The 14293-nt window shown below is 38.6% G+C and overlaps 1 protein-coding gene across 4 annotated transcripts in view; it reads left to right on the top strand.

The window, feature by feature from the left end:
* Positions 1-14293, top strand: part of MGAT5 (alpha-1,6-mannosylglycoprotein 6-beta-N-acetylglucosaminyltransferase) — a 110482-nt gene that overhangs the window by 49973 nt on the left and 46216 nt on the right. For all 4 annotated transcript variants that reach the window (XM_032190136.1, XM_032190137.1, XM_032190138.1 and 1 more), the window contains exons 4-5: positions 10471-10547; positions 11634-11723. In XM_032190136.1, the coding sequence (XP_032046027.1) occupies positions 10471-10547; positions 11634-11723 (167 nt within the window). The remainder of the gene's footprint in view (positions 1-10470; positions 10548-11633; positions 11724-14293) is intronic.

The following is a 14293-nucleotide window of genomic DNA, read 5'->3' as shown; positions in this document are numbered from 1 at the left end:
AAAGACAAGAAGCTGATTACATTGTAAATGTTTGTCTGTTTTCATTGCTGATTATTACTAGTCACAAGCTCAAGAACAAACATTTTTTTCTTATAAATTGAAACCTGACTACCATGGCGGACTAGACTTGTCAGTCTGAGCACCTTGAGATTTTTTGTTACATATTTTACATAATGCTAATGCTTTCATTAAGGAAACAAAAAAGGGTACTTTTTACCCACATACTAGGAAGAACAAAAAAAAAAATTAGTCAACATTTCTTCTCTCAAAGTCTGCCTGTAAGTGGAATCTCTTTATCAGTTACATTGCTGTAAACAGACAACTGTTGTAAAAACAGTATCTATGTGCTACAGGTAGTGGATGGTAATAATGAAGGAATCCTGGTTTATTTCCAGAGTCCAATTACTAGAATAAATCCAGTTTGGTTTTATGATTTTTTTTCCGGCTGTAATAAACAGAACCGGTGTGTGGTTGTGGCTCAGATTTACGGATTGCAAAATTCCTTTTTGTGAGATAAAAACACTGACACTCGGACCAGATCAGGATTTCTCGTTTTTTAATTTATCACATCTGTTGACATTATATGAACAACCAGAATAATAGTGTAGAAGATAATATTTACCATATTAAAAAGGATGGGTGTTTTCCCCCTGTTCATATGTACGTTGTTTTTTAGCTCGGATGGGAATTTGTGTCTGACTATGCAGGTAATCCAGGTAGTGAAGTTAATGTGTTCTGAGAAATGGCTGGCTGTTACACTTGCTGAACAAGTGGTTGAGAAATCAATTTGTTAAGAAAATGCTGATGTGTTTTTCAATGAGCTGAGGTCGGGATATTTAGTTTTGCCCAGTACACATGTTGATGGTAAAATATCTGCTGGTCCAGGAAAGCTCTTATGTATAATTAATGAACTTGCAAGGATACTTCTTCTAATGCACTACACATAAGCTAACACCACCTTTAGTTACTGCATTCCCTTGATACTGAATCTATCATCTGTCCTTCTAAGGAAGAAAAATAACCTGTTATGTACTTTTTGATGTTTTCAAATTCTTTTTGTGGATATACATATCCAGACTTGGAGAGTGGTCATTGCAGCTGCCTGAACAGACCTGCTGTGTGTTTGCTGGTGGGCAGCAGGTGCCTCTAACTCTGTCAGTGTTGAGAAAGGGATGCGTGACCTTCACAGCCTTATATAGAAACAAATGAAATGAGGAAAGACCTAATAATCAGTTTTGTAGCTGCTTTGAAAACAACTAACTACTGGTTGTCATCAGAAAGGCATTTAAAGGGCTACTGAAGGTCATCTTAAACTTCGGTCAGTAACTTCTGTAGGTTATCTTGATAAGTAAAACGAAAAAGATGAAGACAGTGTGAGGAAAAGAACATACGTGGGAGACTACCTGGATATCCGAGTTTAAAACCGCCAAGCCCCACAGCACAATGTCCAACAAACAGAATGGAGTCTGCCCTCGGAAAGCGTGAGCAATGAGCACCGAGTCTCGGGATGTCCAGATGGGTGTTGAGCTGGGCGGTTTTACAACCAGGGGCATTGTGTAATAAAGGAATGAGCAATGCCTTCTGTGAAAGAGCCTGTCGGTGAAGGAAAAAGGAGGCACCGGCCTGGGAAATAGCAGAACTGCTTGGCAGATTTGACGAATGATCTGTCTTTATTTTAGGATTAACAACACAGCCAGAAGTTGAATTAAGTCTGGCTAAACAGCACCCATCATGGCTATTTTGCTCTTGTAACAGCCTAATAGAAATGTTTGTGGCTTCCTAAAAACAGTTTTCATCAATCCTTCAGCCTGTGCTTTGACCACAGTAGCATGAACAAGCAATTTCTGTGATGGATATTACTTGGTACGGAGCCCATGACTTTTTTCTTTCAGTGGGGTAGCCTCCTCGTTATCATAATGAAACCCACGACACGCTGCTATTGGGAGATTACCTAACATAAGCAAAATGTATTCTTTGAACAATATTTATAATTGTACTTTTGGGCAGAGGTGCAGAAATCGTAGGAACATGACTCAGTGTTTGAAATTTAGAGGCTGTGTCAAATTAATTATTCATTACTTTCCAAAAGTCTCTTTATCAGTTGTGCTTCTTGTTTGGCAAGCCATGGAGAAATGTAGCTTTTTTTCTGTTGTTCTACCTCTGGCTGTCAAGCCAGCTGTACAACTGAGACAGCAGTGGTGAAATCTGCAGCAGAAGATATTAGAGTGGTGTGCACAGTTCTTGGCACATTAAATGATCTGAAGAAAATCCATCTGGATTACGCTCGTTCATGATAAGAAGGTGATAACAGCTGGTAGGAGGAAATGTTGAGGATTTAGCAAGGGCTGGAGCTCGGCTGTCTCTGAAGTAGGTAAATTCAAAGTTGTCTTGGATTCATTTTTCAGTTCACATTTAGAAACCAGAAATGTCTTTCTCCTCAGACTCTCAGACAAATTACATTGTTGATTTGGATATAGAAATGTACAGTGTGTTCACATCCGTGTTTTGTTTAGGTTTAGTGTTTGTGTAGTGTTGCTACACCTGGGTTCTTCCTCTGAATTTGGTTTTGCAGAATCATTTATTGAGAAGCGTAAGAGCAGAAGCTTCTCTTTTTGTTTGGCTTGCATGAAAGGATAGTGAAGTGCAAGATTTGTGTCACAAATATCTTTAATCCTAATCCCAAAGGAGTTGAGGTTGGGACCTCTGCTAGAGAATGAGATGGGGTGAGCTGATGCACTACATAGGCAAAGTTGAAAAGCAAAGCCATGAAGTGCCTTGGATAGCTTGAGTAGGAGGGTAGGTGCTCCTTTTTTCTCCCTCTTAAGATCCATGAGTAAAACTATGAGCATGCTTTCTTTTCTCCCCTCCTCAAAAGCATCAGATAAGCTTGTTGATTTGATACCGACAATTTTCAACTGCTTCTCCAGAACCTCCATTTGCTTTATGAAAGAGTAAGTTGTTAACAGTGATGCTTACAAGGCTTCATCTGACTGGTTTCAGATGCAACGAAGTCCCTTTTTTCCTTCTCTCTCCCCCCTCTGTTTTCATTTGTCCAAATTTTATTTGATGAAAAGCTTTTAAGAGTTCTGGTAGTGATCTTCTCTGGCTTTGTGGGAAGTGGTATATTCTCATATACATAATAACATATTTATCTACACCTGGGGTGCAAAGCAGATAAGAGTTTTTGTCAGTCTTAGAACGGGATGCTCCGAGCCACTGCCAATCAAAACACTAGGTCAACCTTAAATTACTGGTTTTAAGATAAAAATGGGAGAATGGGAAACCGTGGCACCTTCAGGCAGGGCTTCTCTACAGCACAGCTTCTTTTGCAGCTGAATTGTTGGATCCTTGTAACAGGCACAAGATCAGTTTCATTTAGGCAGTTTGGCTTTTAACACCAGGGCTTTTCTAAGATAAAGCATTTGTTTGCTGGTTGTGTGGCACAGTGTTCTGCTAAGCGTATTTCGTCCGATAGGACAATCTCCTTGAACAAAAATGAACAAAGAGCGTATCCTGTTTTCTTTAAGTTTTTATTTTTTGATAAGCAGGGCATGTGGGTTTTGTGTTGCGGGTTGTTTATTTTTTTGGTTGGTTGGGCTTTTCTTGTTTATTTTTGCCTGAAATCTCGCTGTGTACTTCAGGCAGCCATGGGAAAAATTTGATTCAAGTAAATTGAAGGAAACTTTCAGTGCCTTATTCTTCAAACCACTGCTAAACAATAGTGGTATTAATTATGAATATAGCTGTTACAAACATTTTTTTGGTCAAAATGTTGATTTTAAAGTAAGGGCGAAGGTGCTCTGAGGCCATTACCTTCACTGTATTTCAGTGCGTGTTCAGTAAAACAAATTGCGGTAAGTGTCACAGTCTTAACGTTTCAGATGGTATAATTGCACAGAAAAGTGTACCAGTGTGGTTGTTAGCAGTGTTATTTGCATTGAAAAATGTGACTTTGGAAGATTTTTTGTGCCTTTGATCTCATAAAAATGAGGAAATGATAGTCTGTGTTCAAATTCCTCCCTTGCACATAGGTGACACTTGGAGGACTCCTTCTGAGCCTGAGCCCAGTTCAGTACCAGCGTGCCGTACGTACCCTGCTCAGGGAGGGAGAAATTCCTGGTGTATCTCTTCTTAGCTTCCACAGCATTTTGAGCTTATGTATTAGCATGTTCTGGTGTATAGGCTGAGTTCTCTTTAAAGATGTGAAGACTAAAGTTGTTCAAGTCACTCATTTGGATGCAGACTTCAGTATTTACTTGTCATCTAAAAGATGATGCGTGGATGCCTGTCAGCTAGCTGGCATCACCCGTGAATATGTAGCAAGGCAGACTGACAAGTCAGTTCTGGCAATGCTGCGAGCAGGCATTTTTATTTAATGTTGCTATGGTGAGAAGAACATTTGGCTTTGTATTTCCATGTACTTCTTCCTGCAGAGTTTGGGGTGACATGATGAAGACTTTGAGGTGGGAAGGAAGACTCGGGTAACTTTGTGAGAAGTTGGTTTGTTTCCATGGCTCTTTTCAAAGAACTTTGTTACGTGCAGGACAGACCTGTTGGTTTAACAGGCTGCGATGATGGTTTATCCCATAATGCTGTGCTTGCAGAGACAAACTTGATAAAAAGCTAAGTATTGTGTATTATTGTGAATTTCCAAAGCTGTCCTCCTGTCTTCAGAAGACTACAGTAGGTTTTTCTTCAGTTACAGTAGTACATATGGTATTAGCTATGGCCGTGCCTTAAAAACAAACTAGTCCTCACAAAACATCTGTGAGTACTGGATGCAATAGGATGTGGGCTCCGCTGATACCAGGAGTCAAGATTACAGCTTGCTCAGGGCAACACTTTGATTAGTATTTATTGTGCCTTCTCTGTTGTATTCTTCTCCACACTGTGTGTAATAGCAAGTGCTTTTTCCCATTTTCCTGTCAGTTTGCCTCCTGCAAAGGCAGTAGCTTGGAGCTGAGGAGAGCTGTGTTTTCAAGCCTCGCTGATCCAGCTCAGCATAATGACCGTGCAGAAGACCACACGTGAATATTTTCCACTGCAGTGCTAAGCTGTATTAGTAATGCTGAAAGGGGCTGTTAGTGGTCCCCGGGGCTGCATTCTGATTAACCACTTGACTACTACTTGAATTCTCCTAACATCGCATTGATTTCAGTAGCATTAATGGAACACAGCAGCACAGCTGGTGTGAGGATGGACTAGCAGTCGAAAAGTTAATTTTCTCTAAATCATACCAATGCTTTGCTCCCAAAGTTTCTGAAATGTTAGTAGAAAGCGGTTTGTGCTTTGCATTTACAATCGTGTAACCTCTAGTTTGTTTCTTTGAAAGTGTCGATAGTGCTTTCAGCTCACACTGCAAATTCTCTCTTTAAAGAAACCTTCCCAGCTGGAGAAGAAAAATGTGAATTAACTTGAGAATGTGTTAATTAGTAGGGGAAGGGAAGGGAGATCTTACACAAATGAAAATTGCCTTAACTAGAGTATTGCATCTAACCTTGGATTCCAGATTTCAGAACAGAAATAGAAGCAGAAAGATTCCATAAAGCAAGAATAGTACATTGATTTAATGATCAAAACCAGAAAGAGAGCAGGAAGAGAGAAAATTGGTGAATAGACTGATCAGATGATTACTCCGTCCTTTTAATATTAAGGAGGTTTCTGCTTTTATGAGATAGGAAACACTGAGTTGAGCTATTATTTGTGCTCTGCGTCATCACAAGGTACTCTAATATGCTTCTTCACGCTAGTCTGAAAATGGCCTTGATGTTCCAAAGTGTATAAACTTGACGGCATCTAAATTCTTAGGGTATTTCTGCTCTTGTAAGAACAAAGAGTTGGTCCTTACCCAGCTAGATATGCCACCAGTGTCACAGTTTGCAGTTCAATGGTGTCGGGGCTTCTTGATTTGCTTTAACCAAGAGTGCTATTTTAGAACTTCGTTAGGTATTCCGTTTGTCATAAAACAACAATCATTATTAAATAACTATGCTATTGCATCTTTTTTCTATTACTATTATTCAGCTTGCTGTCTTTGCAGATTGTTTCTAGGCTTCAAAACCATACTGAGAAAAACAAGCAATTTTTGAGGGTATCACAAAGCACGTTATTAAAGTACTTATTTATTGTAAGGGTATTTATTATTATAAGCCGTGCATAGCAAAGGGACAAAGTATGTATGCAGTACTTACTAAGCCTTATTTTTACTGTTTTGTGAGTGAGTAACTAGAGGGCAAACAAAAAATGAATGCCTCATCACAGATTATTCTTTGAGCCACACAGCTCGCTCTTGAGATTGTAAAGCTTCCCTAAAACAAACAAAACCCCCGATACGGAGTTGGATTGCATGAGCATTAAAGACCTGTACCTGCAAAGTGGCGTTTCAAGAGTTCAGTGTCAAAGGCAGGTGACTGGAACCAATCTGTCCTTAGCTGTACACAGCAACAAAGGAGAAGCATCCTTTGCAGAGCAAGGTCAGGTGGCTCAGCTTCAAGCTGCCACGTCATTCATGCTAATGCGCCAGACTTTGCACTGAAATAACTGCTAGTTGTTCACAAGTTCAGTTCTGCCTGCTGTGCACTAGTGATCTCTGATGCAGAGCTGGTAGTCTTCAAACAGCCCCAGACGTTGGTGAAGTGAACATATGGCTGCTTTCCGAGTGCCGAGATGGAGTTTTAGTTACATATCCAATGGCCCAGGACTGCACAAACGAAGCACTGCATTAAAAAAGCCTCTGTGCTCTTAGGTTTATAATGTGCTCACATCCAAGTTTTCAATATATCGGTGTAATAACGTATTAGGTAAATGTTTAATCTGTGCATAATAGCAATCAAGAGGATATAAGTTGTGCTTGACGTGAAAAACACTTGGGTGTCTGTAGAATGGAAACTGGCATCATGGACTTAACTTAAGAGGAAAAAAGTGTGTTATCTGGTGTTCTGTGCTGACTTGACAGTTTGCATTTTTAACTGTTGGCATAAAGTTCTAAGTTTTGGCTGGAAAAATATCTCAGAACTCATATTTTACTTGCTATAAATCCTAATTAAGAATAAAAATCTGTGTGGTTTCTTATACTATTTTCTCACGAAAGCAGCATTAAAAATGTCTGGCTTTAGGATGTATTTTGGGTTTGGGGCTTTTTCATCATCTTCCCACCAGGAAGAAGCTCTGTGCTCTTGACTTGTATTTTTAACTCGCTTTTTCACACTGCAAGACCAAGATTGGTGTAGGTCAGCACCCCCAGGTTTCCATTTGCTTCACGTGCTCTTTGTAAGCCATATAAAAGGGTACGTTGCTAGTGTCTGTCTGAGGTGGTCACAGCTGTCCGTGGGATAAGTATGATTTGTTCACCTCTGGATTTCTGATGAAGGGGAGCGTGCTCTGTGCTAGCATGGATGGTGGCAGCCTCGGAACAAAACAGCATGAGCTGCTTTGGCAGCACAGGCACATTGTGAGCTAGATGTGCACGAGGAAATGCTGTCCAGCCCATGCTTCCTCCGCTGCTGCAGCTGCACAGCAGGGTGTGATGAGGGCAACCTGGGCTGTTAATCTGTAGCTATCAGCTCACAGTTAGAGGCTGGCCACTGTGCCCTTGACTTTCAGTATTTTACAAGGCTGTTTTCTTTGTCTATAGTTCACAGCAGCTAATGCAGTAAGGGTGCGGAAAGGAGCCTTTCTGCTGCCCAGAAAGGAGCATGTTCCTTACACCTAGCTGGCAGCGAGCTGGTTGAAATGTAATTCTTCATGCAGGCTCTGATCGAGGACGAAGGAGAAGTGGGGAAGGATGGTTCTCAGTCTAGAACTCGCACTGACTGTGGCTAAGATGGAAGCGTACTGCTTCAGGGCAAGCTCAGATCCACCACCGCTTTTCACAAGTGAACTCAGACTTCTGCATTTATTTCTCACACTAATGTATGGAGACCAGTATGTTCAAGAAAGGCATTAACATGCTCACCTATAAAAACACTTGAGCGCAGAGACTGTTTATGCATGCCAAAAGTGAACTATCTAGACTACAAATGCGTATGTACCTAGAGAGTCCATTCTCTCTATTTTGTGTTTTTTCTCCTTCCTCCCATTCTCAGGAGTGTCACAAGATACCAATGCAAATCTAATATGGTGTGACAGACTTGGCACACTAAAAGGTTTTGCTCAAAAATAAAGCATTACAGTTGTATTTCTTTAAGCACAGGGTAGTAAATAGCCTTTAGAAGAAGAGATGGTTTGTTGCCTAGACATTAAGTATTTTCAACCCTGAGTTCAGTACAATGTTGAAAGTTGAATTTTTCCTGCAGTTGAATTATATTTCTGATATGATATCATAGATTTAAAGTGTCTTTTATGTTTAGGGAAGATCTGGATTTAACATGTCTTATAAAAAGCTCAGTACTTATTTTGTATTCAGGCTTACGAGTTCCTAATTTAGTAATGGATAGCATATCTAGCATAGAATATATTTGATTTCTTGAAATTCTCACAGAATTAGTTGACAAGTGAGGAGAGAACTTAGCTACCACCCAGATCTTAGATCTTTGTGAAACTGCTCAGAATACCAACTACTTCCCTCAAACTGCTACAGACAAGACCTGAATACTGGTGTGATGGATTACTTTGTATTTATGCAACGCCGTTCTTTTGCAGTACTGGAATTTTAATTTTCAGAATGCCTTTAAAGATTTATTCTGTAATTGTTCCTTATTACAAAGGATATGAATTATTAAAACTAGAACAGTCCTTTTGCAAGAGGAAATCTTCTGTAAACACAAATAAATAAACCTCAATACTGTTTTATTTTGCCTGAAAGGGAAAAAAAGTAAGGGCCAGACTTTAGACCACAAACTAATGTTTAGCTAATGGCATTATACTAATTATCAATAATCACCACAGTTTTATCCACGCCTCTTTTTGTTTTAGGGTGTGTATTATTTGATCTCGAGCGCTTTTAGTACAATACAGGTGGGAGGTCTGACTCCTGAACTGAGTACAGCAGAAAGTCTCAGTGTTATTTACCTTTACTGAGGCAAAGTAGAACATGCGTCCAAGCTCTTGACACCTGTCTGCGTGCTCTGTGTGTTCCTTCTTTGGGCAGAAATCAGAGCCGTCGATGTCAGCAGTCTGGTCTGCAAGAATCCTGTATGGATAGCAACATCGGAGTATTTTGAAAGCACTTATTGATTTGAAATTATAAAGTCATCTGAAAAACTGCTTAGCTCCAGCGTTGTTGTCGGTGGCGGTACAGCTCGGTTTGTCAAATTGCTGCTGCTGCTGAGACTGCCAAATACATCTTCTTCCAGGCATAATTCTTCTTTCCCCATCCAATCCATTTTGTAACACTTCACTTGCATTTCAAGCTTTATCTTTAAAATAAACTATTTCAAAAAAAACTAACTAAATAAAACGCAAAATATTCAGATAAATCAGGAAAAAGCTTTTTTTATTATACAGCAAAACCACAAGTACCCTAGCTTTTTTTCCATGGATTTTGGCCATACTCTATCCTAATGCTGCAGCCTTTTTTATTTTTTTAACTGAGATTTCTAATTAGCATATTCAGGGCGAGGTTGTGCAATATAACTACAAAAATGCCATGGTGTGAAGTGTTCCTATGTTGATGGATGGTTGGCTTTAATGATCTTGGTTCTAGTCCATGGGAAAAGCCAGAAATGATGCAGGTGTAATTTAGATAACTCCGGGAGGAACTAGCTAAATTAAAAAACTTATCCTCCACTGACTCTGGTGAGAATCTCTCCACCACATTAATCATTTTTCTTGCCTCAAAGGCCTGTGTTAGTGGGTTCTTAGTAGAAAGTCCCATCCTGGAACTGGTGTGATAATGTCTTTAAATACTGCTCATTTTTCCTTGATTTATGGTCTAAAAGAGTTGATCTGTCATATTCTTTAACATGCTGCAAAAACTGAGAATTACAAGGTATTAAAATAGTTAAATGTGTATGCATTAGGAGACCATAATATTGTTAGTTGTAAATTTAGATCATATCACAGTATTTAATTGGGTCAAGTATCTGGTGCCAAGCCTGCTGATCATGAGTATTTTATGAAATGATAACAGAATCGGAAAAATCTTGAGTTCACGTCTAGAGTAATGTACACCTTACAAGTGTTTGGCAATTATAAACAAATTATTGCAGTTTAGTAGCTTTAAGCATGCTTTCATTAGGAAGCTGTTTTGATTTTTATTATTTTCAGTATGGGTTAGCTTAATTTTTATTTAAGTCTTCATAGATTGCGTTGTATAATTCAGCGCTTACTGCAAGTCAAAGTTGAAAGCTATGTAACCTTTTTCTATAATCAAAAAAGAGCACACTGAGTTTTAATGATATAACAAATGTTACACAGTGGGACTCTTCAGTCAGTCTGGATGTGGATTCATAAAAATAAAAGGAAGGATTCATTAGGCTATCTGTCAGAACTGTAAAACAAAATTCAGTTATGGTCTCTGTTTCTCTTTAGATCTCATAAATGGAGCCCAAGAACAGTGTGAATTGCCTCCTATGGATGGTTTTCCTCACTGTGAAGGGAAAATAAAGGTAACTGTGAACTGTTCTTAATCTTATTATGTGTGTTTTGTTAAGAACTGAACGTATGTTGCAAGAAGTCACTATTCAGTGTTGTAATACAAGAGCAACTGGGTCAAAAAAGAGGGTATTTAGGAGCAGGTGTCACTACAAAACTCACCTTACCCTTTAATACTCCTGCAGAGAAACAAAGGGTCATCCTATTAAGAAAGACATAAAATGCCATGTTATATTAAAATGCCACATTATTTAATGAAATTACTCTTTGAATGCTGTTTTGTTATTTAGACACCTTCTCGTTTTTAAAAAGTCCTGTCTGTTTTCTTCCCCCATAGTGAGTCATTGGACGTCTCCCCACCCAGGGTTGGGATTTTGTGTGCACCTCACTCCAGCCCTCCCTCTCTTTCAGCAAGATGCTTGTTCATACTTCATATGTATGAACAATTGTTGAGTACTTTCATATGATTATCAAATGCTAGGATTTATTTCTGAAAGTGTAGCTGGCAAAGTGTACATGAAATTTCCTTACCTTTTTTTCTAAAAATAAAATTCTTACAATCATATTTATTTTAAATACTATAGTGTATATAAATTTGTTTTGATCCATTTTGACAAATGGGCTGTGTGGTGGCTATGAAATGCATCATTTCTATGTTAAAATAAGAAGTTAAATGAATTATTTACTTCTGCAGAATTGGTATGTTCTTGGCAGAGTCAGATTACTGTCTTGGTAACTAAAATGACCAGTTAATTTGCAGAGCGTGTGTAACGGCGCAATGAAAGTCAGTTCCAGCCACACCCATGTGTATGAATCCTGATTATATTCTCCTTTTGGTATTTGCCTCTGCTTGCCTTGCTTATAGTTTGTGCAAACTGTACCCACGCCTTATATGTAGTTCCTTCCCCACTGTAGTTGAATGCTGAGATGCAGTCTGCTGCAAAATATTCATAGAACTCTTTCGGTTATTTGTGGTTTTTATCAGTTTGGATATAGTGGCTTGCAGCTTTCCTTTGTTATTCGTGACTTCAGTATGAAATGGTATGTTTCAGAGAGATTCTGTGAGGCTTAAACATAACCCTGTTCTTGTTCTGTTTCAGTGGATGAAAGATATGTGGCGATCGGATCCCTGTTATGCAAGTTACGGTGTAGATGGGTCCACGTGCTCCTTTTTTATTTACCTCAGTGAGGTCAGTAATCTTTTTATCTGCATAAGGGGAATATCATAGTGCCTCATTAGCTTTTGGTAACTGTTTGTAAACATTTTTCAAAACAAATAGCTTTCTTCAGAAAAATTCTAGAAAGGAAAACAATAAAACAGATTTTTGGAGAAGTGTTTTGCTATTTTTCTTCAGTCTACCAGGTGTTTCTAGCATTGGAGAATTCGAATGTTTGTAACTGAAGTGAAGTCAACAGCGACTGCTCAGTGAGTCCACACAAGATACCCTATAAAACTGAAGTGTGAAGTTCAGTCATAGATCCTTGCCTCTGAATGCTTGGTGTTGTCTTCTATGTAGTTCCTAAGGTAGCAGTAGATAGGAATTTTAGGGAGAGGTGTTTGGAGTGTGAAATTTAGGAAGTGGTATGCGGTAGTACATCCTCCTAGGAAGCATGGTCACTTCCTGCTTAAAGCTCAGTTTTGTACACAGCTGAATAAGGTGTTTGCCCTGGTGTTTTTGTAGGTTGTTTTTTTTTTTTTTTTTTTCCATGGATCTCTCGTTTCCTGAGCAATGCTTGTTTTCCAAGAAGAAATTATGGCAAACAAGACTCACTGTGAACTCTGTCACTAGTTGGTGGTGTGTATGCCAGAAATAGTCAAATGTATTTGATGTCTTGACCCCTTTCTTAATAGTAAAATTCTGATTATTTACGGCAATTGACTTGGGTAGAAGTTTTGATGCCTAGTGGCTTCCCAGTTGTACAGAACTGAGAGAGCCAGTGCGGTTACAGAACTGAGAACTGATTTTAATTACACAGTTTCTGCAGGATTCCAGGAGGAAGGGCTGGGTTTTTAAATTCTGTATCAGAGATGAAAACAGTAAGTCTGTTATATGAGTAACTCAGTTATAATGAAAGCAGATTCTGTTCAGTTACTCAGCTTGCTGTAGCTGAACTTCTCAGGGCACTGCTTTAGGCAGCATTAGTAGTTAAATGCGTGTCCAAAACACACATCTGAAGAAATAAAAAATGCTGGGTTTTATCACAAATTTGACTCACTACATTGCTAGCACTTAGTGTTGATTTATTTATGGGCTATAAAGCTGGTGTAGGAAAAGATCCAGTATGACTGTGTTATTTATCCTGTTATTTTTCAAAAAAGCTGAAGGTACGGTTTCGTAATCATCTGAAGCTGATCGAAGTTTCTACTAAAAGATTGTTGTAGCCTTAGTGGATTTCTATTAGTGCAGTAGTACATTGTCAGCCAGCTGGTGCTTCATGTCTGTAATGCAAATGTATCTTAAAAATGAGAATACCTGTCAACTGAATGTGAGAATCCGGTATTCTTAAATGACAAATTTATTATTTTGTGTTCCTGTTGAGTCACAGTATTTTCTGTGACAAACTTCTGTTTGATCATCAGCTTTGAAAACTAAGTTGATGCTGTTAGTCTTTTCATAATTGATCTTTCAGCTCATCCCTGTGGCAAAATGTGAGTAGCTCTTGCTCCTGATGTCGTATATTTCAGAATGCAGATGTACCTTGTGGTTATACAGATAACCACTTCTTATGTGCATCAGTTACAGTACTGTGTTCTCCCACTCTAAAACCATGTGCCTCAGCTTGCCAGGAAGGCTGTTTGTGAAATACTCTTGTGTTGACAAAAACAACTTTCTTTTGCCTTTGAGAAGGGGATCCATTTTTAAAGTGTAATGATATGTAAAGAATGTTAAGTACAGAATCTTTTTAAAAAATAACTTCTGAGAATTTTTGTTAGGTTCCTTATCAGATACTATTCCTCGTTAGTGAAATGCTATTTAGTGTAGTGTATCTTTATTGAGAACATAACAGTGAATGTAGGAAGATGTCGTTGTAGGCACACAAACACTTGTTCCTTCACACACCAATGAAGTTTATGAAGGTGTAGTGCCAGTTGTGGATTCCTACTGGCCCCAACCCTTCTTTCCTCACTTTTTATTGCATGTGGTAGCTATTCAGCTGCAACAGGCAGGACCTGCAGTCTTGGATCAGGACCACATTGTGTTATACTCATAAACAGTGCCAAGTAGATAGTACCTTCCTCAAATGAACTGCTGAGCCTACAGAAACTAGTATAAGGGCCTTCTGATTTGCACCTGGAACTTGGTTACGGAAGCAGAAGTTGTACTTAAATTATTTTGTTCCGCTAAAGCTTCAAGGCTTTTAGGGAAATTTTGAATCAAACTTTCAGGAACAGGGAAAAGTTACCACTTAAAACTACTCAAGGCAGAACTGTATTACTTTATAGCATTAAATATTGTATCATTTAGTCAGTAAACATTAAACCTTCTGGATAAAAAAAAATATATGAATAAATTACAGTTCAGTTGTTATTCTATGAGTTGTTGACCTTTTGCTTTTAAGTTCACAGCTAGCAGGAAGTAGTATGAGAAAATTCTTTTTATTTTGCTTGTGGATAAAATGTATCTCGTAATTGTTAAATGGTGTAAGAGGATTCATTCAGCTTGAGTTTTCAGAATGCTGTGAAATAAGCTAGTCTATTCGAAATAATTTTTAAATTGCATAAACTGCCTACTGTGTGCATAAGAATGTATCAAATACT

The sequence above is a fragment of the Aythya fuligula genome, chromosome 6, assembly GCF_009819795.1.
Source record: "Aythya fuligula isolate bAytFul2 chromosome 6, bAytFul2.pri, whole genome shotgun sequence".
NCBI classification, from domain to species: domain Eukaryota; kingdom Metazoa; phylum Chordata; class Aves; order Anseriformes; family Anatidae; genus Aythya; species Aythya fuligula.
The sequence above is the reverse complement of the archived record's forward strand: the minus strand, read 5'-3'. Positions and strand labels throughout refer to the sequence as shown.